The sequence below is a fragment of the Tenrec ecaudatus genome, chromosome 2 (assembly GCF_050624435.1).
Source record: "Tenrec ecaudatus isolate mTenEca1 chromosome 2, mTenEca1.hap1, whole genome shotgun sequence".
NCBI classification, from domain to species: Eukaryota; Metazoa; Chordata; class Mammalia; order Afrosoricida; family Tenrecidae; genus Tenrec; species Tenrec ecaudatus.
The window spans coordinates 140,016,367-140,042,026 of NC_134531.1; the positions used below are offsets into that span (position 1 = coordinate 140,016,367).

The window sequence follows — 25,660 nt, forward strand, 5'->3', positions numbered from 1 at the left end:
CGTGGGGCTTGGATCTAGCTCCTTCCTCTATTACCTGCGCTCCATTCAAAGGGGCTCGGAGCACACCCTGCTTTTTGGCTGGGTGTTACTTCCAGGTAAATGTCCTCTATTGCTAAACTTTGAGTGACAATACTCTGCCCAGTGACTACCTCTATCGCAGCAGGGGCAAAGTTTGGTTCCCTTGGACTCTATCCCTAGGTCTTTTCTGCTGATAATTGTCCTGTTGTTTTGCAATATCTGCCTGCAGTCTCTCTGGTAATGTCCCTCTGCTCCACATGTAAAGCATCTCCCTTTAGGCCTGGTGTAGCTTGCCAAAGCAGCAACCATGAGGTTCGCTCTGTGCTCATCTATCTCTACACTGGCAATCATATAGAACATAGTAGAACTGCTTCATAGGGTTTCCAAGACTATAAATCCTCACTGGAACAGAAAGCATCATCTTGCTCCTGAAGAGTGGCTGGTGGTTTTGAACTACTAATCCTGGTTAGCAGCCCAATGCTAGAGTACCAGGACTCCTTGAGTGCTTCGTCTTATTGCCATCAAGACAATTTCAACTCATAGTGACCCCATATAGGGTTTCTGGGACTGTACATTCTATGGGAGCAGATAGCCTCATCTTTCTCCACAGACCTGCCGGTTAGCAGTCCAGGACTTAACAGCACTCCCAGGGCTCCTTTCAAGAGTGATTTGTAGGAGAGCTTAAAGTATAGGAACATTTCACACTTTAGATCCATGTGTAAAAGTATTAACTTTTAAATCTTTGTCAGTCTTTAAACATTGTTTCTCAACCTTTACACAAATAATATAAATTCATGGATTTAGCTTGCTGTGTTTCTTTCCTTTGATCATTTGTTTTTCTTTGAATCATGCATGATATTTCAAGAATTCATGAAGAACCACTTCCTTGGGGACTAATTTAATTTTATTGATTGGGTTTCATCTTATATGCCACGGAAGCTGAATCCCAGGGGTCTCTCTTTAGTCTTGATCTAAGGCTTAAATGATCTTTTTCACATGGCTATTAATAGTTTTTGTTCATAGAAATTTCAGGATCCTGGAGCGTGGGTCAGAACAGTGCTTTTGGAGATCAGAATGTTATTAGCCACAACTAGAGTCCGTAAAAGGCACTAGTGGTGCATTGATTTAATTGGTTCAAACCCACCAGCTGTCTCACAGGAGAAAGCTGAGGCTGTCTGCTCCTGTAAAGATTTAAACTTTTGTATATGGTGTTAGGTAGAGGTCTAACTTTTTTTTTTCCTTTCCTTTTTTTACATTTTATTAGGGGCTCATACAACTCTTTATCACAATCCATACATATACATACATCAATTGTATAAAGCACATCCGTACATTCTTTGCCCTAATCACTCGCAAAGCATTTAGAGGTCTAACTTTTAAAATTACTTTATTGCACACGGCTGTATAGTTGTCCTAGCACCATTTGTTGAAGACTGTTCTTTCTTCCATGTAATAGTCGTGGTACCCTAGTTGAAGTCAATAAATCGATGGGTAATTTTTGACTTTGAATTTTATCCTGTTCATCTATTGTCTGTCTTTATGCCAGTCTTGATTACCTTAGTTTCATCATAAGTTTGGATTTGGTAAGTATGGTTCCAATTTTGTTCTTGTTCAAGATTGTATTGGCTGTTCTTTAGTCTCTTGCGGTTCCCTAAGAATTTTAGGCTGAGCTTGTTGCTTTTAGAAAAGGCCTCCAGGGTTGTGGTAGGAAGTAAGCCGAGTCGACATGCGGAGCAGTTTGGACAGAGAGTTCTATATTCCTGTCTGACTTTGGCAATCTCATTTTTCTAACCCTCATAGTTGGTTCAGAAATTAATTCATTGAATCGTTTTACTTTTCTGTGTGATTAAAATTAGCAGTGCTTTACTTATCGACATCAGTAGTGTTAATTTGAAAAGTTTCCTGCCCAACAGGCATTCTCAAGAAAATGAATTAGTGAAAACTTCTAAGTGAAATAGCAGTATCAGTAATTAGCTTTTAGTAATTGTATGTACTTCTACAGTCATACAGGCATACCTCAGAGATATCACACATGTGGCTCCAGCCTTCTGTGATAAAGTGACTATCACAATAAAGGGAGGCTCATGAACTCGTTGGCTTCCCATTGCATATAAAGACTGGGTTTACTGTGGTCTTTTAAAGTGTGTAATGGAATTATGAAAAAATTTGAAATATTATAATTACCAAAATGTGATACAGATATATGAAGTGAGCACATGCTGTTGGAAGAATGGTGCCAATAGACTCAACTTTCAGTTTATACAAAATGCCATGTCTGCAAAGTTCAATAAAACGAAACAGAATAAAATGGCCTTCTTGTATACTGCATATACTCTTATCAAGCTTGTGCTGAAACTGCGGTGCAAGTCTCCTAACCAGTGACTGGCCCTAGTAAATGTCTGTTCTTTTGCATTTTCGCCTCATAAAGATTAAAACAGCTTCTTGAGGTATGTAATCAATATGACTGAATTATACATGCAGAAAATATTGAAAGATTAGGGTTGCTTTAGAAACTTAGTTTCTTTCTAGAAATCTTCTGATCTGTAATTGCTAGACTGAGGAATCTATTAAGTTACAATATAAGACTTGAATAATTTGCACAAAGCAACAAAGAAAATAGTTTGGGAAATGATACTATTTAAAAATAGGTATAAAACTCAAAACCAAACTCACTGACATTAAACGGATTCTGACTCATGCCCCCCCTATAGGCTAGAGTTGAACTGCCTCTCTGGGTTTCTGAGATTGTAACTGTTTATGAGAGTAGAAAGCCTCATCTTTCCTCTGAGGAGTGACTGGTGTTTTCCAACTGCTGACGCTGCGGTTAGCAGCCCAACAAGTAACTACTGTGCCTCCAGGGCTCTAAAAAATAGGTATAGCCCGGGTGGGGGTGCGTGGGTGGTGGTTGAGGGGTCTAGGTTTAGCTTTTCTTAAAAGGACATGAGAAAGTAGCTCATTGAACCATTTCATTTTTCTTTTTTTGTTATTTAAATTAGTGATTTTTTATATACTTACTGATCTTTGTACGGTAGCTTTTAAAAATATTTAAAATTCCATATTGAAATCTGCATGATTTTGCTAAGCTAATACCCTCATGGAAATGGCACTTACTCTAAAGTAATATGACTTTTTTTTTCAAGTTTAAGTTAAGCTACTTGTAATTTTTTTTTAATCATTTTATTGGGAATCTGACATACTCTTTTTGGCTTCGACAAAAACCTCAAGGGGAACATTTGGACCCCAGCACAGATGAAGAGAGATGTAAGCAAATCTGATTTCTATATAATAAAGGGAAGAGAAAGATATATAAATTAATAAAACAAACCTAAATAAACCATGGCTCCCTCTTTTTATTCTTACACGAGGCTCGAGCCCAGAATAGTTAGATGCTACTACTGCCAACTGCTCTGATGAGGGTCACATTAGAAGGTTCTGCATAGAGTGGGAGTCAAATGTGGAGCAGACCCCAGCATCTTAAAAGAGACTAGACTTACTGGATGCAGGGTGATTGGAGGAACCCCTAAGACTGTGGTCTTCAGTCACCCTGCAGGTCTGCAACTCCGTTTTCAGCTACACTACAGGCCTGTAAGGAGAATGATGACCTAGGAGGTACCCACACTTCAGAATAATCGACCATTTAAGGTTAAAAAAAGGCAATTCTACCCAAGGACAAAGTTCAGAGGGTTAGGAAAGAAGGAAGAATGATAAACGAAATATAGGGTGGAAGTAGGATAAGCTATGGTACAGTCTCTCTGTCAGTTCTGTTGTCCTCTAGGACAAGGTAGAACTACCTCATGGGTTTCAGTGGCTGTGAATCTTTCTGGGAGTAGAAAGCTTCATTTTTCTTCCCCTGAGCAACTGGGGTGTCAAATGCTGACCTTGCAAATAGCAACCAAACCCACTATTCCTTGATGGTAGGGGATTGAAGGGTTTGTAATAGGTGAGTTGAAACAAAATGTGTACGCATAGTTTAATGTAAAACTGATGGTCTGCTTCATAAACCTTCACCCAATTCATAATTAAAAGTTTTAAAAAATCAAAAATAAAATGTGGAAAAATCCCATTAACTTTCAATTCTATTTTTCTTTCTTTTTAAACAATTGTATTAGCACTTGGCACTTCATCCATGTTATACAGTTCAGTACTTCAATCATATAAAGAAAAGTTGTACAATTATCACCACAATCTATTCTACATAATTTTCTTCCTTATATGCATTGTTATTCATGTAACTATATATTTCTAATTGTGGCAGAAATATACACAACATTCTCCAGTTCCACAACGTTTACATGTATAATTCAATGCCATTGATTATACTCTTCGTGTTTTGCAACCATTATTGATATCTTTTCCTAATTATTCCACCACCATTAAGATAAACTCAATGCCCCTAAGCAAAAACTCTTCCTCCTTCACCCATGGTAACGATCAGGGTTTTTTTTAGTAGTTTTCTTGATATAATAATCACATATATACACTTCCATATTTAAATTGCTTTTTAATAGTTGCATATACATCATCAAAATCAGTTCTAATGCTCCCTCCCCCCTCCTGCATGCATTGTTTATTCCCCCAAGCCCCTCCCCGTCCTCCCCCTCTCCAAGTCTCAGGTCATTATATCACTATTGTCTGCATGCATCCACTCCTGTGCTTCCCAAACAGGGAAACCCAATAGAAACAATAGAAAACAAAAATAAAACAAAACAGCAAGAGGAAAATAGTGATAATAAAAATTTAAAGATAAAAATAAAGAGTAAGCAGGAAAAGACCACCAGTATTTTAAAAGCCACAGAAGAAATTTCTGTCATGGAACAAGTGAGAAATATTTGAGCTTGGAGCAAATTCAGGTTGGGTCAAGAGGGAGGTCAAACTGATCAAGTATATTATAGCGTGGTTCGATCCACCACAATCAAGTTTACAATAATCTCTGAGAGTAAAGCTTTTCAAGTCCCTTTCCTGTGGCTAAAGGGGAAAATTATATTTTTCCATTAACTTTTTTAGTCCTCCTCATATTAAATTCCCTAAAGCTTATTCCTAATAGGCCACTTTTTGATACCCTTACATTGACGTGAGGTATCAAGGAAGACAGATTATGATACTTCAGTGTTATAGGTAAGGATTATCCAACTTGGGGAAAAAACTTACTTTTACAAAATACAACAGTATTCTTGATTCGAAAATAGTCTTATTAAATTTGTGAAAAAATCTCTCTAAATTTACTTGCATTCTATTAAAATTAGGTTACAGTTTTGTGACTGGATGTATCATACATGATTTTCATGCTGCGTTGGAAATGTACCTTGCTCCTTTGTTCCTCTGACTTCTCTGTAAAGCCATGGAGACAGGCTTTTTAGATAAGACAAATTACAAGGAAGTAATCTTTGTCTTCACTTTACCAACAGGGCATTTGTAAGTCTTGCTGGGAGGATAGTGGAATGTAAAGGGCAAGCAGTGTAATTTTTCAACTGGAAAATTTAACAATATTATAGAAACAAGTTGAAAACTTGAAATCTGGATATCTTTATTCTTTTACTTTTAACTATAGAGTAAATTGTATAGCACATTACAAATAAATGTATTACCTATTTTACATATCAAGTCAAATCATACACTTGTCCGTTTTCCTTTGACTATTCTATAGATTTTATTCTTTCTCTTTCACAAATGAGAAGATGGAAGCAATGTGGTTAACTTGAAAGAACAGATCATAGCAAGTTTTGAAACTTGTGATACCACATAGAAGAATTTGCCAGAGAATTACTTTCCCATTACTCAGAATGTATGTCCTAGTTGAAAAATGATGAAATTGGGGCAGTGAGACACTGGTAGATATATAGATCCAGTGTCATTTTGAGTTTAGTTTGACTACTAACTTTCAAACCTCTTGCAGTCATTTATTATGTAAGTACCTCAAGGTTGGATTTTGTCCTGATTTTTAAGTCTGAGGAATGTTTGTGATACAATGCTCAAGTGACTGTGGAAAGTAAATGATCTTTAATTATTTTCAGGTAAACATTGAACAGCATGCAATTTTATAATCTGTTTTATTAGGCCATATGCCAAGAAAACTAAAACCTGGGAATTTACAATACGATTAGTACCATTTTTAGAACTCAAATTCTAGGTCTCACTCACTGCCATTGAGTTGATTTGAATAGCGACCTTGTAGAACATAGTAAAACTGCCTCCAGAAAGTATAAGGAAATAGAGGAAAGGAGTAGGAAGCAAAGGGCATACATAGAAGCCTAAATACAGACATGTACATAATGTAAATATATTTATGATTATGGGGGAAATAGACCTATGTACATATATTTATAGGTTCAGTAGTAGGGTAGCAGGTGGACATTGGGCCTCCTCGTGCACACTCCCTCAATACAATAGCACCTCGCCCAGCTAAACGGTCATTCCATGACACCCACCTTCTCGACATGATCACTGAAGATAAACGGGTGAATAAACAAACGTGGTGAAGAAAGCTGATGGTGCCCGGCTATCAAAAAGATATAGCGTCTGGGGTCTTGAAAGCTTGATGGCAAACAAGCGGCCATCTAGCTCAAAAGCAACAAAGCCCACAGAGAAGAAGCACACAGCCTAAGTGAATACAAGGTGTTGAACGGACCAGGTAGCAGACACCAAGGAACAAAAACCATCATTTTGTGACCACCTTCCTCACATAAACGCTGAAGACGAATGTGTGCATAAGCAAGTGTGGTGAAGAAGGCTGATGGTGCCCGGCTATCGAGAGATATAGCGTCTGGGGACTTAAAGTCCCCAATAAAATGATTTATTTTTAAATTCTTAGCACATAAGTAAACAAGCATCCATCTAGCCCAGAAGCAACAAAGCCCACATGGAATCAGCACACCATGTGTGATCATGAAGGGCCGAGGGAACCAGGTTTCAAACAACAGAAGTGGGGGAGGGGGGGGGAATCATCACCGTGAATGAGGGGAGTGCGTGATGGGGACCTAATGCCCATCTGTAGACAGCTGGACATTCCTTGCAGAGGGGTAGTGGGGAGGAGATGAGTCACTCAGGGTTCAGTGTAGCAACAATGAAACTCACAACCTTCCACTAGTTCTTGAACGCTTCCTCCCCCCCAATTATCATGATCCCAATTCTGCCTTGCGGACCTGGTTAGACCAGAGGATGCACAGCGGTGCAGTAGGACTCTGGAAACACGGAATCTAAGACGGATGAACCCCTCAGGACCAGCGGTGAGAGTGGCGACACCGGGAGGGTAGGGGGTGTAGAAAGGGAGAACTGATCTCGGGGATCTACGTGTAACCTCCTCTTTGGGGGCTGGGTAACGGGAAGTTGGGTGAGGAGAGATGCCAGGCAGTGTAAGATAAGATAAAACAATAATTTATAAACTATCAAGGGTTCATGGGGGAGGGGGGAGCAGGAAGGAAAGGGAAGGGAAAAAAGGAAAATTAGCTGAACCCAGGAACCCAAGTGGAAGGCGAATTTTGAGAATGACGAGAGCAATTAATGTATAAGGGTGCTTTACTCAATTGATGTATGTATGGATTGTGAGAAGAGTTGTATGAGCCCCAATAAAATGATATATTAAATTTAACAAGATGCCCTGTGGATATTTGAGACTGACTTTCCCCCCCTGTATTGCAACACATATAATTAAAGGACACATAAATTTTTATCATGGATTTCAGACATAAAAAATAAGTAAAAATAACTAGATATAAGTACCCAATGAGAGATACACCAGATACATACATAGGCAAAAAAAATCATTATCTAAAAATGAATTTAAGAAAAGCCATACAATGATATACCTTATTAAATGGGTGAATGGGAAAATGTACATGGTATGTAAAATTTTTAAACCATTTTATTGGGGGCTCATACAACTCTTACCACAATCCATACATACATCCATTGTGTCAAGCACATTTGTACATTTGTTGCCATCTTTCTACTTGAGCCCTTGGTATCAGCTCTTCCTTTTTTCCCTCCCTCCCGCTCTTCCTCCCTCAGGAGCCCTTGATAATCTATAAATTATTATTTTGTCATGTCTTACATGAGACTGACTTTTTATGGGAGCAGAAAACCTCGTCTCTCCCTTGAAGCAGCTGGTAGTTTCAAACTGCTGACCTGGGGTTGCCGCCCAGTGAGTAATCTCTACACAACCAGAGGCCCTTCACCCTGGACCTAGTTGATGTTAATTCAGTAGGCTTGATTTAATGAGCATTAGCATAATCTTTTTAATGTTAGTTTCTCCTAGTGATATTTCACATGATCTGTTGAACTTCTATGACCAGTTAATGACAAATCAATAACTGGAGAGTTTTACCTACTGTACAGGAGACTTTGGGCGCTCTGGTGGCAGTGGTTGATCATGTTAGCTAAAAGAGCAGTGCTTCAAACCAACAAGCCAAGTGCTGGAGAAAGACAAGGCCGTCTCCATCCACAAAGCCTGGGGAAGAAACCTTTTAGGACAGATCTGTACTGTCCTGTAGGGTCTTTGTGAGTCAGAATCAACTTGGTGCCGACAAGTTTGTGTTTAGAAGTGATTTCTTGCTGCTGCTGCTGCTGCTTTGGGTGTATTTTAAATCTACATTGCTTTAGTAATTGACAGGGAAGAAATATTATGGGGAGAAGCTTGGGAATTTGTAAAATAGACATATAGATTAAAAAGTCAAAAACCTGGGAAGTCTCTGTTAATTTCATAATGATAATTAAAATATAATTTTCAAACAGATTTGATGAAAAGCTGTTTATGACCTTTGCCTTATAATCAATCATATGACGCATGAAAAATCAATGTTTCCTTAGGTTCTGCACCTTCTTTAGTGAATCCGCCCCTGCCTACTACTTTTCAACCAGGAGCTCCTCTTGGACCCCCTCCAACTGGAGGCCCACCTCCAGCCAGGGCCCCTACCCCCCAGAAACCGTCACACAGTGCTATTCCCCAGCCCTCATTCAGTTCAGCTGCCAACCAAGAAGGTAAGCAAGTTAAAAGCAATAGCAAATCTAAGACTTCCAACTTGGTTTGGAGAGCTGAATATATTGTGAAGTCTTTGCATCAGAATGATATGTATTTCGATGTATATATGTGTATATACATACATGCTGTGTGTGTATATATATATATATATATATATATATATATATATATATATATATATATATATATTTGCTTTATTTTAAAAAATTGTAATTGATTGGGGCTAGACCATAAGAATTTAAAGTTTTGGATACATAAACCCCTCAGGACCGATAATGAGAATAGAGATACCAGAAAGGTAAGGGGAAGGTGGGGGTAGAAAGGGGGAACCGAACACAGTGATCTACATATAACCCCTCCCAGGGGGATGGATGACAGAAAGTAGGTGAAGGGAGACAGTGGTTGGTGTAAGATATGGAGGGGGGGAATATATATATATATATACATATATATATATACACATATATATATGTATATATATACATATATATATACACACACACACAAACTATCAAGGGTTCATGAGGGAGGGGGGAAATGAGCTGATATCAAGGGTTCAAGTAGAAAGAAAATATTTTGAAAATGATGATGGTAACATATGTACAAATGTGCTTGACACAATAGATGGATGTATGGATTGTGATAAGAGCTGTAAGAGTCCCCAATAAAATGATTTATTTTTTAATTCCTAAGATTAGTAAAAAATTACATTAATAAAGAATTATTTTTATATTATTAAATAAAAGAATTTAAAGTTGGGGTACTGATTATAAGGATCTACATATAACCTCCTCCCTGGGGGACAGACAACAGAAAAGTGGGTGAAGGGAGACATCGGACAGTGCAAAATGTGACAAAATAATAATTTATAAATTATCAAGGGTCCATGAGGGAGCGGGGAGGGAAGGGAAAAATGAGGAGCTGATGCCAGGAGCTTAAGTGGAGAGCAAATGTTTTGAGAATGATGAGGGCAATGAATGTACAATTGTGCTTTTCACAATCGATGTATGTATGGATTGTGATAAGAATTGTATGAGCCCCTAATAAAATGATTTAAAAAAATAAAAAGTATGGTTGCAAAATTAAAAAAAAGAATTTAAAATTTTATAAAGTTCTTCAGAAATTCTACTGCCCTTTGCTTTGCTGTCTGCTACCATTTGGGAACTTCTCTTAATTTATTTCTTTTGTTTTGTTGCTGTACAGATTTTTTAAAATCATGCCTCTTAGGGACAGTTTGAGTGAGGAAATTTTTGCCTTTTTGGATATGGTTTTAGAACGGTCTTTTGATTACAGATATGTTTATAAATATTTATAAACCTAAATGAAAAGTTGAATACCATTTATACTCATGTATAAGCCGAGTTTTTTGGCATGTTTTTTATGTAGTTGTAGTAAAATTAGGTGTTTTGGATGATATTCGGGTCGGCTTATATTCAAGTATACATGGATTATAAATGTTTGTATAAGTAATCAAATGTTTTATAGTATTATCTTGAGATGTAACCTTGAAACAAATTTATAAAGTTAAATAAGATGCTTTGTAAAGTAAGAATGTACTCAATATTTTAAGTATTATAAGTTAGAAAAAAATGACCTGTGAATAGTTTGAAAAGAATGGTGCTAGTGTTGATGTTGTCTCAACAGTTGCCCCATTATAACACTGAAAATCAAAATATAGTAAGACATTTACCCTCTAAAAATTCATAACATACCCAATATTGTTGTTCCCATAAAAAGTTTTAATGTTTTTGTATTAATTCATGGCCAAAGTCATGGTGGCCTTGAGAACTGGAAAAAGTTTACTAACTTTATCGAGACTATTAAAGTCTTATCTTTGGTGTTAAAATAGACTGTTAGAGGTAGCACCTTTGTGTCTAAGTGCTGGAAATATTTATTTCACCTTTAAATTATTTCTACACTCCATTTTGCTAACTAGATACTTTGAATTAAGATCTTTTATTGATATGACTATTTTCTTTACCTGTAAGTAGTAGTATTTTTGATTATTTATTTCCCCAATATGTGCTGGTCCTAAGTTATATGACACCTATTTATATCTTTTACATTAAAAAGCTTTCTCAGGGTAAAAAGTATGCAATTGTTTGAAGTTCACATTTCAATACTTTACATTTTTGTTTGGCTATGATTATTTATTCCAAACAACTATTTATTGTTTGGAAAATTGTCTTAAATTTTAGGCATTAATTCAAACTGTGAAAGATGTTATGATAATTGCTCTAAGTTAAATATTGTTAATAAACTTCTCTTTTAGGTGGTACATCAAACACCAATAATGGATCTATGATGGTCCATAATAGTTATGATGAAATTGAAGGAGGTGGCTTCTTGGGTGAGATGCTATGAAAGTTTGTTTTGTTTTTAATCTTTTATTTTCTGATAATAAAATAATATGTCTTCATTTTAGGAAATGTGGGAAATGAGAAACAAAGAACAAAATTTAATCGTGTCGTGCACTGTTTATACGCACTGTTCACATTTTTATCACCATGCACTTAGTTGTTATTGGTTTGTTTTGCATTTAGATTTCTGTCTTAGTGTTGTGGCGTTTTTACTCCAGATTTGGGATTGAGGACTTCATTATTAGCATTTATGACTGTATAGTATTTTAAATAATTTGTATCTATTTAAATTTAACTAGTTTCCTAAGTTACACATCAAGGATATTTTCATTTAAAGTGGTATGAATCAGATTTAAAAAAAATCATTTTGTTGAACCCTAATACTAACATTAATCCTAACATTAACCTAACCCTAACCCTAAACTCTAACACCAAGCTTAAACTCAAAGCAACACTAACCCTAACGCTAAGTCTAATCCTAAGCCTAACTTTAAGTCTAACACTAGCCCTAACCCTAACTCTAACCCTAAAACAAGTCCTAAGCGTATCACCAACCCTAACCCTAACTCTAACCCTAAAACAAATCCTAAGCCTATCACCAACCCTAACCCTAAGTCTAACCCTAAGCCCACCCCTAACTCTAACCTGAAATCTAACCATAACTGTAACCCTAACCATAACACCAACCCTAACCGTAACCCTAACCTTAAGTCTAACGTGAACCGTAAACTTAACCCTAAGTCAAACACCCACCTGAATCCTTAAACCTAACCTTAATACTAACCATAAAAAAATTTTTTAAATCATTTTATTGGGGGCTAGTACAACTCTTAAGTTGTACCATCCATCCATTGTGTCAAGCACATTTGCACATTTGTTGCCCTCATCATTCTGAAAACATTTGCTTTCTCCTTGAGCCCTCAGTATCACCTCATCATTTTTCCCCTCCCTCCTTGCTCCCCCATCCCTCATGAACCCTTTATAATTTATAAATTATTATTTTGATGAATCAGAATTTTAACTTGAATGGAAATTTAGTAGATAGTATAAAAGTAAATTAATTATATAAAACTTATTTTTGTGGGTTTATTGTTATACACTGCATTAACTAGGATAGTGTAACATAGTATAGATTAATAATATAGTTAGTATAGATTTTAGTTAGACTATATACTTGTTACTAGGGTTTGTCTTATATAAAATTGATATATCAAAGTGTTAAATTATCCAGAGGACTTTAGAGTTATTAGCTATATACGATATTAACTGGTATAACATGGTTAATATAGATTACATACTTGTTATTAGTTTTTCCTTATCTTATACAAAATTGAAAAATCGAAGAATTGAATTATTCCAAGCATTTTGGAATTCTGATTTCCTATTATTTTGAATGTGTTGATTTGAAGTATTGTGGAGTACAAAATAGAACTTAAAAGTTACCTTGTTTCTAGCAACCCCACAGTTTCCTAATAAAAATTCCAAAATGGGCCGAAGCGTTGGATATGCATATCCTTCTTTACCACCTGGTTATCAGAACACAACACCAGCCAGTACAACTGGAATGCCACCTTCTTCCTTGAATTACCCAAGTGGGCCACCGACCTTTACTCAGGTATAGCTTTTCTCTCCCTCTTGCCTTTTCTTCTCCTTTTTCGTTCAAACTGTTATGTGCATGAAGATAACTTTAGGAATATGTTGATTCTTTTTATAATTAATCACTTACACAAAAAAACTCACTGCCATTGAGTCTTGACCCTAGAAGACAGGGTATAATTTCCCCGTGGATTTCCAAGGATGTAACTCTTGATTGGAATAGAAAGCCTCGTATTTCTCCCACTGAGCGGCTGGTGGTTTAGAAGTGCTGGTTTTATGGTTAAGGGCCCATTGTATAACCCACTATGCTACCAATGCTTCTTGTTTAATTCAGAGAATAATGACCATTTCATGAGGTCTTTGTTGTTTTTTACACTCTTCAAAACTTTAAAATTGACAAAGAAATCCAGATTGCAGTTGTGTTAGAGAGAAATTAAGTAACTGAGTCCCTAAGTATTTGTTTTCATCTAAAGTCATTACAGAGTTATTTACTTAGAAATTATTTATCTGTAGACTCCCTTAGGTGCTACTCATCTAACTGCAAGCATGAGTGGATTAAGTCTACATCCAGAAGGACTAAGAGTTCTTAATCTTCTTCAAGAAAGAAACATGCTTCCATCGACACCTTTACAGCCTCCGGTTCCAAATTTGCATGAAGATATCCAGAAACTTAACTGTAGCCCAGAGTAAGGCTTTGAACAGCATTTCTCATAAAAAATCTTTAGATTTATTTTAGCTTCCTGTACAATAGATAAACTGTACAGATATATCATTTATAACAGTAGTTCTAGAAGACCAGAGCTCTTACTTGCTTACTTAATTGAGTTTTAAATTGATGGCATTTGGGAGATCTGGCTGAAGCTGTGAACTGATTGCCGCCACTGCTATTTGAATCAGCTGTGATGGGACTGTGATGTTCATTCATTCTTTCTTCAAAAGAAGTACAGGAATTTGATTCTCTAAAATTGTGTATTTGATCTCAGTCTGAATTTCTCTTTATAAAAACATTTTAATATTTTTTTCTCTAAAAATTTTCATTAAGTATATTTGAGGAAATTTTTGGGGGTCAATCGAACTTTGTTACTTTGAAACTTTTTTTTTTTTTAGGACCTTCAGCAGCACTGACCTTTCCAGTTATAACCATGGCTTTAAGTTTTCAAACTTGAGTCCTCCTCTTTTCATTTCAGTGCAGTGTAGGCTGTTTTATGGATCAACCACGAAGAGACTAAAATTAGTTAAGTAATACAGACGTATAACGCTACTCTGTATTTCTGAATTGGATGTAGACTTAAATATTTTAATGGGATAAGTTTCAAAAGTGTGTATTGAAGTTTTTCCATTGGTTATTGGACCAATGTAAACATGTGCAACCCTAAAACTACTTTTTAGTTGGAAAATAGCCATGGCAGCCACTGACCGGTGTGTTTTACTTCGATGTAGGTTATTTCGCTGCACCTTGACTGGAGTTCCTCAAACTCAGGCCTTACTGAATAGAGCCAAACTCCCCTTGGGGCTGCTGCTTCATCCTTTCAAAGACCTGGTGGTATGTTTCATTGCTAACAGTACCTGTCTTGTGGAAAATTACCTTATTGAAGAGGATTTTTCACTATCAAAGCGAGAATCTGGTATAGAATGAGTTTTAGGAGCTTGATTTCCTTATTTGCGTTTCATCCCACATTTTATTACCAAACATGCAAAATTAAGTAGAACAAGCACTATTGTTGAAAAATCCAAGAGGTATAGGTAACTGAAAGAAAAGAAATAAACTGATAGCATATTTTTAAAGGCAGTAAGTTATTTACCCATTAAACCCTTTACTCAGTCCCCAGTTGTGCCATCCTTGGGGAAAATTGGGTGCTTAGGAAGCCTTAGGCTAAGGCTCTAGGAAATTGACTCCTATATACTCTTGGGAGCAAGAGCACCTAAATAGGCTGATTTTCCAAAAAATAAGATTTATGGTAATAGGATAATATTTGCTTTGCTAATTTTTGGTGTTAATATGCATGATACATTTTATTTTTATTTATTGATTATGCTCAAGGTGAAGTTTACAGAGGAAATTAGTTTTCCATTCAACAATTCACATACATTTCACATGCTTTGTTTCATAAACAGTTGAAATTTCGGATTCCCTTTTGCACGCTGGGCTTCTAGCTAGCGAATAAACTCTCTTTGCCAGTTTTGCAAAAAAAAAAAAAAAAAACAGTTGAAATTTCCTCAGTACAGCTACATTCGTTTCCTTCCACATTCTTCCCACCCCCTTCTTGAGCTTTGTCTGTGGACAAATGCTGCCCTCTGGTCTCAGGTGTTGTTTTGAGGACTGCATTCCTCATGAGTGCCATCCTTCTCTACACCCTTTCCTCTACTTTGCGAGAGTCCAGTCCTTGGCTTGAAGGGTGTTTAAGGCTCCCAGTTTCAGGATTTCCTCCAGTCTGATCCACTTGTTCTGCATTTTTCTCCCATTCGGTCCAGGACATTCTGGGTCCCAACGAGAGCAATGGGTAGTGGTAGCCAGACACCATCCATTTCCTCTGGTTTCAGGTAAATGGAGGCTGTGGCTCACATGGTCTTCAGTCTTTGATTCTCCTCACTCTTTTTTCCACTGAACTGGAAGAAACCAGTTTTTAAGAGCTGTCGCTATGCACCACAGCAATGCAGAACGTTCTCTCTGTGAACGGTGACATTCCCACACTGTGGTCCTAAGCGCCCGAGTTCAGGGACTTATTCCCACAGGTTCCTGGCCAAGAAGTTTTTATGACTTTCTCACATTTGCTGTACTATAGACATGGATATATATTTACGGCACATACAAATTTATATGTAGAAATATCCTTTGGTAAGATAAATTTTAATTAGCATAATTTCAAGGCTTAATTGAATACTTAATATAGTTTATCCTTACTTTATGCTAATTCTTTTTTGAGGAATAAAAAGGTCCCTTAATGAAACTTTAAGAAACTTACTAATAAGTTAGTTGGTTATTTGTTTTGGAATGTTAATTGTTTCCTATTCCATTCATCTCAAATATATATTGAAAATTTACTATTGTAATTTTGAAACATTAAATATTTAATTTTTCCCCCAAAGGCAAACTTTAATATCCTTTTTGAAGAAATATGCAGTTTAAAATCAGTCCATTTTATCTGTGTAATTTTTTGTGTGTGGCAATTTGGACATACTTCAGCAGCTATTTGGAGGGAAGGGTTGATGGTTGACCTTTAAACATGATGATCACTGAGCCTTTAAAAACTTAGTTTCTCTCTTTTCAGCAATTGCCTGTGGTTACCTCCAGTACCATTGTGAGATGCCGCTCATGCAGAACATATATCAATCCTTTTGTCAGCTTTCTTGACCAAAGGAGATGGAAGTGCAATTTATGTTACCGAGTCAATGATGGTATGTATTCTTTCTTAATCGTTTAAAAACATCTCCGTACCTTTGTAGGATACACGTGTGAAGTTAAGGAAACAAACACACACGCAAGGAAGCACTTCTTATTTATCTGTAATCTTTCCACTCGGAGAACCGGTTCCTTTTTTAATATTATGTCTGTACTTATAAATAAATATCTTTATACTTTTTAAACAAAGAAAATATGATAATAATGCTACTTTGAAACCACTTTTAGATGTATTATATTGTGTGTATAATTCATGGTATTACTTAAGCCAATAATTTAAGAAAACGTTCCATTTAGAGGTTGTCCGTGCCTTTTCTCTGGAGTGAAGGCAGGTGGTCCATAGAATAGACTGCTGTGTGAAGGGAAGTGGACAGTGCTTAGAGGTTAGTTAGATGCAGTTTTCCCAGTAACTCAGGGGAAGGATGTCTTTCAGTAACTGTTTCACAACTTAATTCACGCTTGAGGAATATCACATAACGAGATTTCTTTGGGATTAGAGAAAAAAGTATGATTGTCAGTATGAGTTTAAGTCTCTGGAAGAAATTTCATTAAAAGTTTGAAGGTAGAGGAATACAAGATTTCTTTACAGCTAGTTTCACTGTTTATATGTGACCTTAAGTTTAATTTATTTTGTTCTTGATAACATATACAACAAAATATGGATCTGTTCAATAGTCTGCAATCGTTTTCACCGTCCTTTTCTAACCTGGAGTTGCTCTGGTGGCACAGTAGGTTACACTCTGTACTGCTAACTACAGAGTTAGTGGTTCAAACCCACCAGTTGTTCCAAGGGGGAAAAGTGAGGTTGTCTACTCCTATAGATAGTTAACGTCTCAGAAACCTAAAGGGGAAGTTCTATTCTGGCCGGGAGGGACACTATGATTCAGAATGGACTCAGTGGTAGTGTTGTTTCTCTGAGTTGCTTCTCAAACTCACTAGCCCCTGAAGTTTCTGCTCCTTTTCAGTAGTGCTGAGCATTGACCCCCATATAGATAGTTCTTTAAAGAGCATAATGCTCAAGGCAGATCTTTGTTTCACTAGTTATGCTAAATAGTTCTTTAAAGAGCATAATGCTCAAGGCAGATCTTTGTTTCACTAGTTATGCTAAACTCTTTCTGTTTTGAAGATGACGTCAAGGAATATTTATGGTTTAATGTTCAAAGGTGATCTCAGGACAGTAATTTCAGGGTTTCATGCACCTACCTCCATGGTGCCAGGAAGTCTAGAGTTCATGAGATTTGAGATTCTGTTTTGTATTTTCCCCTTTTAAGATCAGGATTCTTCTGTATAGTTTTTGTATCACAGTGTTCATGTTCGTTGTTGTGGTTATAAATACATCTTATCATACAACTTTTGCCAGTTAAACATTTTTTTAGGAATACAGTGCATTACAATAATTCATAGTGCAACCGTTGTGCTTAATCAGTGAGGTTTTTCTGTCACCCTTAACATCATCTCCCCACCTTACTCCTGCTCCTAATAATCTTTGATCTCTATACATTGACATATAAGTGAAGCAAAATAATATTCATCCTATTGTGACTAACTTACTTCATTCAGTAAAATATCTTCAAGCTCTATCTATGCTGTAGCATGTATTTGGACTTCATTTCTCCTACATATCACATTTTGTTTATCCATTCATGTTGATAGGCATTTAGGTTGTTTTGACCTTTCGACTAGTGAGAAAGTGTTACAGTGAACACTGGTGTACAAGTCTCTGGGTCTTTGTTTTCAAATCGTTGGGTTGTATCTCTCAGATGGCTCATGATGCTGAGTTTTTTCTTTTTTTTAATTCATTTTATTGGGAGGTCATACAACTCTTACCACAATCCATACATCCATCCATTGTATCAAGCACATTTGTACATTTGTTGCCATCAACATTCTCAAAACATTTGCTTTCTACTTGAACCCTTGGTATCAGCTCATTTTTGCCCCTCCCTCTCCACACCTCCCTCACAAACCCTTAATAATTTATAAATTATTATTTTATCATGTCTTATACTATCTGACATCTCCCTTCACCCACTTTTCTGTTGTTGGTCCCCCAGGGTAGAGGTTGTATGTAGATCCTTGTGATTGGTTCCCCCTTTCTACCCTACCTTCCCCTTACCCTCCTGGTATCACTGCTCTCACCACTGGTCCTGAGGGGTTCATCTGTCCTGATTCCCCGTGTTTCCAGCTCTGATCTTTACCAGTGTATACATGCTATGGCCTAGCCGGATTTGTAAGGTAGAATTGGAATCATGATAGTGGGAAGAAGGAAACATCAAAGAACTAGAGGAAAGTTGTATGCTTCATCATTGCTACACTTCACCCTGACTGCCTCCTCTCCTCCCTGTAACCCTTCAGTAAAGGGATATCCAGTTGCCTACAGATGGGCTTTGGGTCCCACTCTACACTCTCCCTCATTCACAGTGATATGATTTTTTATTCTTTGATGCCTGATACCTGATCCCACCGACATCTTGTGATCACACAGGCTGGTGTGCTTCTTCCAAGTGGGCTTTGTGCTTCTCAGATAGATAGCCACTTGTTTATCTTCAAGCCTTTAAGACCCCAGACGCTATATCTTTTGATAGCCAGGCACCATCTGCTTTCTTCACCACATTTACTTATGCACCCACTTTGTCTTCGGTGATCGTGTCGGGAAGGTGAGCATCATTGAATGCCAGTTTAATGGAACAAAGTGTTCTTGCATTGAGGGAGGACTTGAGTGAAGGCCCAATGTCCATCTGCTACCTTAATACTAGACCCATAAATATATACACATAGATCTATTTCCCCATCATCATATATAAATATATTTACATGTGTACATGCCTGTATTGAGACCTCGATAAATGCCCTTTGCCTCCTAGTTCTTTCCTCTATTTCCTTTTACTTTCCTCTTGTCCCACTATCATGCTCAGCCTTCATTTGGGTTTCAGTAATTCCTCTCGGTTACATTGTCCTTGATCAAGCCCTACCAGGCTCCTACACCCTCCTCGCCATCTATTTTGGATCACTTGTTCCCTTGTCCCTAAGTTTGTTAACACCCACTTCCTTTCCCCCACTTCCCCCTCTCCCTTGTTCCCCCAGAACCATCAGTCTGTTGTTTTCTTCTCCAGATTGTTTATCCCATCTATCTTGTCTAGATAGACCTGCAGAGATAATAGTATGCACAAAAAAAAAACAAAAAAAAACGAGACAGAGCAAAACAAAGCAACAAAAGAAAACAAAACAGTAACAACAACAGTAAAAAACCAAAAGCCTGTAAATAGTTCAAGGTCTGTTTGCTGACCTTCAAGAGTATTTTCTGGTTAATTCTGATGAGGTGCCACACTCTTGCCCCAAAGTATATTTTTGGAATTCCCTTGGAACTTCCTTGCTCTACTCCCCTTGCCGCTCTGTTGCACACCCTTAGTCTTTGGCCTCGGTGTGGTGGTGTCACATCGGATGCAATTCCCACACTGTGTCTCCAGTGCTGTCCCCTGTAGGGCTATGGATCAGTGAGAGATGTCCTGTTTCTCAGTGGGGCCGGCCATCTGGTCCTCTCTGTGTATTCGCTGCTCTGAGCAGGGATATCGTCCTCAGGACCTGGTGGGCCAGCATGTGCTCCACTCTCCTCCTGCCCCTTCATCTGCTCCCGTGTGCTCTGATCAGATGTTTCCCTCTCCCGGAGCTGCAGAGTCAGTGCCGTCCTCGTCTCTCTTTTAATATGTCTCATGGCCATTTGAATGCCCTCTTTGGTCCAACCAAGTCTTTTGCTTATTTTATGATTGGGCCATTTGTCTTTTTATTATTAAGTTGTTCAAGCTTTCTTTCTTTATTTATTTGTTTTAAACGTTTTATTAGGGGCTCATACAACTCTTATCACAGTAGTTGTTAAAGTTTTATATATATTCTGTTTACGAGATTCTTGTTAGATATATGGTTTCTGAAGATATTATTCCAGCGTGTCCTTTATATTTTGGGTGAAAGTCTTATGATAAACCAGTTTTTCACTTTTATTAGGGCTCATTTATTTTGATTTTTCTGTTTGTACCTTTGTTATTATATTGGTGAACTCATTGTTGAAATATAGGCCTGATGACAACATGTCCCTGCTTATTCTAAGAATTTTGTTTAGCTTTTCATTTAGGTCCTTAATCCATTTTTAATTTGTGTATATGGTATGTGTGCTTTCAGAAAAGAAGGACCATAGATACTCATTTATAAACCGAGTTTTTCACATTTTTATGCGGTTTTTGTGGTAAACCTAGGTGCCTCAGCTGATTCGGGTCAGCTAATACTCGCGTATATACGGTAATTGTGGATAGGAAAAGAACTCTGAACTCCATAATGATTCAGAACATGTTTGTGTAATGTGTAGCTCAACTTTAAAATCTTTCTTACATGAGCTTCAAATTGTAGAATAATATTGTAATTAAGATTGAAGTCATATTTAGGCCAGCCCTTTTAATGAACTTCAGCTTACCCATTAGAGTACATAGGGATTTGAATTCATAAATATCCTAAATTACTGAGAAGACAGATGCCATGATAATTAATTTATAAAATACTCTTTGAACTATAAGTGGTGTTATAAAACACCTCATGTTCCATAACTCACTTCTATTGACCTGATGCCGACTCTTAGTGACCCTGTCGGACAGGGTGGAACTGCCCCTGTGGGTTTCTGAGACTGTCACTCTTAGTGGAAGTAGAAAGCCACATGTTTCTGTCAAGGAACAGCTGGTGGATGCGAACTGCTGACCTTGTGGTTAGCAGCCCAGTGCATAACCCACTACACCACCAGAGTTCCCAAGGCATCTCTTGGGGAGTTCAATTTCAGTTAGTAGTTGAGCACTGAACTATTTGTGCTACCCAGGAACTATTTGAGTTCAGCCAGAGCCTGACAAATAATGAGTCAATATCCCCCGCAGAAAAACCCAAACCACTGCCATCAAGTTGATTCTGGCCCCTAGTAACCTTATAGGACAGACTGGAGCTGCCACTTTGAGTGCCCAAGGCTGTAAATCTTCACAGAAGTAAAAAAATCGCTCCTCATTCTCCCTTGGAGTGACTGCTGGGTTCCCACTGCTGATATAACTCACTCCACCACCACCATTCTTGAAAGAGTTGACATCCTTATACAGTTTTGAAAGTGAAGACAAATCTTGCATTTAATAAATAATTTGCATGCGATAACCTTTGTCATCCAAACTATTTTAGAAATGCAGCTTTAGCAGAAATTAAGACAAAGGAATCAAGAAATAGGAAAAGAACAATTATAGTGATTATAGATATAAAAGCAAGTTACAGTTAGTCCAGCTTTAGTATATGGAAAACTTAAATGGATCTCACAAAACATGTCTTTATCTCGTAATATTGTGTCAATATTATTGATAAATTCCTTAATTAAGAATGTAACCAAAGGCAATGTTTATTAAACTTAAGCTATTAGTTTTATCATTATATGCTGCTAACTTTATACAGTTCCTGAAGAATTTATGTACAACCCTTTGACCCGGGTTTATGGAGAACCTCACAGAAGACCTGAAGTTCAGAATGCTACCATTGAGTTTATGGCGCCTTCAGAATACATGGTAAGCGTTCATTGTTTTAAACAGCATAGTATACTCACTACATCATACTGGGTTTTAAATAGAACAACATATCATTTATTAGGATTTTATGTTTTAAAGTGCATGTTGGAAAATAAGTTTATGTATAAGTTCCATTTAAATCTTGCTTGCCCACTCAGAAATTTGCAATATAATGTTAGGATTACATTTACTTATAAGTCACTTCTGATCTTTTTTGTTACAAATAATGGTATGATGAATATCCTATTGCGAGAACTTTTAAACTCATGAATGAATATCGCAGATCTGGCAGTTCTCACTCCTGTAAAGACTTACAGCCTCAGAAACCCACAGGGTAAAAAAAATGAAAGAAGCGCACAGGGACAGTCCTCCTCTGTCTTATCGGTCACTGTGAGTCAGAACCAGCTCAGTGGCAGTGAGGGAGGGATAAGACTACTCACTTCTGCCGCGTATTGAAGTAGCTGTGTTTTACACAGTGCTTCTGTAGTTTGATCCTCCTCATCTACTTTCTACAGTAAGCTAGAGAAATGCTATTAATCCTATTTTGTTTGCCAAGCCTCATTTATTACGTGGTAAAGTTTGCATAAAAATTCTGACTTTTGATTTTCTTCCTCTTTGGCTGTGATATAACAACTTCAAAGGAAAGGGAATATGAAGATAAGAGCTAACACCAGCTTTTTTTTAAATTAACATTTTTTTAGAATAATTTAAAAAACACAAACTTGAAATTGATTTGTAAGTAGATTTCAAGTCTAGTTAGTTTATCAAGAGCAGAAAGAAGGCCCTTTGAAGTCAAAACACAAGACAATCAGCCAAAGCTGCGGTACATACTTGTTATGTATTTAAGTTCAATATTTATATTTAGGATACTTTTTTGATAAATATCAATATATAAAACTTAGTCCACATAACACCAGCTTTTAATATCTTATTTTAATATGTTTCTGTTTAGTTATTTTTCACTATCTGGCCAATTGAAGCCATTTGACTAATGTATTTTTTATGTCATTTCGGTTTTGGCTATTTGATGCTTTTTATGAAATTAATAACAAGCTGAAGTTTAGAATGTAGAATATGGCATTTTTTGTTAAATCTGGCTTAAATGTGTTGGTTAAATAGTAGACTAAATTGGTCTGTCGCTTTCAGAGCTATAATTTCCCGAAGTAGTGCATGTGATGCTTATGCCCAAAGGTTATGCACATGTAAGGCCTGCCAGGTGGTCAGTTAAGTAAATGTCCTCAGTTTAAGAAACTGAATATTGCCAATATGTCCAGAAGCTCTTGTGATCACAGTCTCCTTTTCTGTCCTAGGAAAAAAGGAATGTATGACACGCTCATCCCCCCTTTTCTTTCTCCGTTGTGCATATGTAAACAGTCCAGTACAGTTATGCTGCTCCCTCTGCGTTCTTCACCCACAATGTTTGCTTACCAGTTTGCATTTGAACACAGCATCTTAGTTATAGGCAGACCTAAGTGTAAATTCAGTCCTGTTAAATGTATTTAACGAGATCCTTTTTATTTTCTTTAGTTACGACCACCTCAGCCTCCTGTGTACCTCTTTGTATTTGATGTATCTCATAATGCAATTGAAACCGGATACTTGAATTTGGTTTGCCAGAGTTTGTTAGACAATCTGGATTTGTAAGTGTTTTAATTCCGCTTAAATCTAAAGTGAACAGTGCTGGCAAAATGAACAAATGGTTTTAAATACAACAATGGTTCTGTATTTTTTTCTCTAAATTTACTTTGTTGTTGCAGAGAATATACAAAGCAAAATGTAAATTTTCAAAAGTACATTTAAATCATTAAGTCTCTTTCCATTTGAAATATTTGTTTTAACCTTTAAAATGTTTCCTCTTAATTGTGGAGAAACATTGAACATATAAGTAGAAAGAGAACCCTAAGGACTGTGCGCAGGTACCTGTACCCCAGCTTCAGGGTTTCAGCGTTCTTTGGTGCTTGTTTTACCTGCTCCTCCACATACACACTTCTGTTTTTCTCGTTAGCATTTGAAAGCAGATCTCAGATAGCATGTCGTTTCACTTATAAAGACTTGAGGGTATTGTGTTTTGTTGTGTTTTGTTTTGTTTAATCCTAACCACAATACTAGCATCATAACAAAATAGTCAGCCCTGTATTTTTTTGCAAATAATGTCCTCATTTATGAGTTTGGCAGGGATGGGGCTGGAACACACACACACTCCCCTTTTACATTAGTCTCCTATGGTCACTGTGCATGTTCTGTGTGTGTACGCACTATTTATTTACATGGGTAAAAATACAGTAAGATTTTATGATCTCATACCCAGTTCATTTTTTTCTTCTTCAGTTTCTGGAAATTGTCTTTTTAACTGTAACTTTGTTGGAATCACAATCAAAACAATACACACACGTTGCATTTGGTTATAGTATCTCTTAAGGTTCTTAGTAAAGTAAAAATATTTTTAAGTATTTTAAGCCATGTTTATATACTTAGTGTAATTCAGATGGGCTTGTGTGACCTTTCAGTAAATTACAGTTGCATAATATGGAGGATTTTGAAAGGCTAGATATCATCAGAAAAAGGATAACTCCCTCACCTTGTTGAAAACGGCAACTTTAATATATTTAATTTTGCTAGTTATATATGGAGGTTGTCTGTTGATAAGTCTAATTTATCTTTTAGAGTTGTCATAATAAATTATCTGTAAAGTTTTATACATGTAAGTATCTTCCAGTATTTTTTTACATACAATTTCTTAAATTATTTGCCTTATAGCTGGTCTTTCTATTTTGAATAAGGTATGCTTTCAAAGTTTTTAAACATTGAGTCTATTGCTTCTGTTTCCATCAGGACAATTTCCACAATGATAAATTAGATATTTAAATGTTACTTAAAAATACATAATGTATATATATGTAAAAACATACATGTGGGAGATTTTGATAAAAGTCTCTTTTGAATTTGTTTATAGGCTTCCTGGCAACACTAGAACGAAAATTGGCTTCATAACATTTGATAGTACAATCCATTTCTACAGTCTTCAAGAAGGTCTCTCTCAACCGCAGATGCTAATAGTTTCAGATATCGACGGTATATGTTTATACTTAAAATTATTGAGCTGCCTTAGTAAACTTTAGCCTTAGATATAGTTTGTGATTATTTGATAAATGAATGCATATATTGTGTGAATCTACTTCATCAAGCAAAATCCTCATTGTAAAAGTGTAAGATCACTGGAGCGGTAACTGCCCTTGAATCTCTCGCTTTATAGAAGAGGAGTCAGGGTCATGGCGGTAGAATGAACTCTGAACAAGACAACAAAAACATGTTAGTGTTAGAGCTCATTAACTTATCTCGTACCATTTTTCCTCATGCACTCATGAGGAACTATTTTGCTGCTTATTCTGGGACTCTATTGGTGAGCAAGGCAGACAAGTCTCCTGCTAATATAGAGCTCATCTTGTACCGAGAAAGGCGATGAGCAGATAGCCAACACTAAACTTACATGGAATTAATTACCCTTAAAGAAATGAATAAGATACGAATGGAAATGGAGGATGACTACTAGATGAACTGGGTGGGCGGAAAAGGCTTCTTGTTTTATATATAGTATAAAGATGCATACTATGAATTAGTGGCATAATCGAAGATTATTAAAATTTAAAGATATATATTCAGATCCTATTTAAGTTGTAAGACTTTCATGAGCAATAACTGAATACTGAGAGTATTTCTCTTTTTTTAGTCATTTTATTAG

The 25,660-nt window shown here is 36.7% G+C and overlaps 1 protein-coding gene across 2 annotated transcripts in view; it reads left to right on the plus strand.

The window, feature by feature from the left end:
* Positions 1 to 25,660, plus strand: part of SEC24A (SEC24 homolog A, COPII component) — a 94,302-nt gene that overhangs the window by 30,978 nt on the left and 37,664 nt on the right. The window contains exons 3-11 of one of the 2 annotated variants that reach the window (XM_075541567.1): positions 8,821 to 8,991; positions 11,265 to 11,342; positions 12,807 to 12,967; positions 13,462 to 13,634; positions 14,389 to 14,491; positions 16,218 to 16,344; positions 21,812 to 21,921; positions 23,449 to 23,561; positions 24,875 to 24,993. In XM_075541567.1, coding sequence (XP_075397682.1) covers positions 8,821 to 8,991; positions 11,265 to 11,342; positions 12,807 to 12,967; positions 13,462 to 13,634; positions 14,389 to 14,491; positions 16,218 to 16,344; positions 21,812 to 21,921; positions 23,449 to 23,561; positions 24,875 to 24,993 — 1,155 coding nt within the window. The remainder of the gene's footprint in view (positions 1 to 8,820; positions 8,992 to 11,264; positions 11,343 to 12,806; positions 12,968 to 13,461; positions 13,635 to 14,388; positions 14,492 to 16,217; positions 16,345 to 21,811; positions 21,922 to 23,448; positions 23,562 to 24,874; positions 24,994 to 25,660) is intronic. The other variant, XM_075541568.1, reaches the window with a different exon arrangement.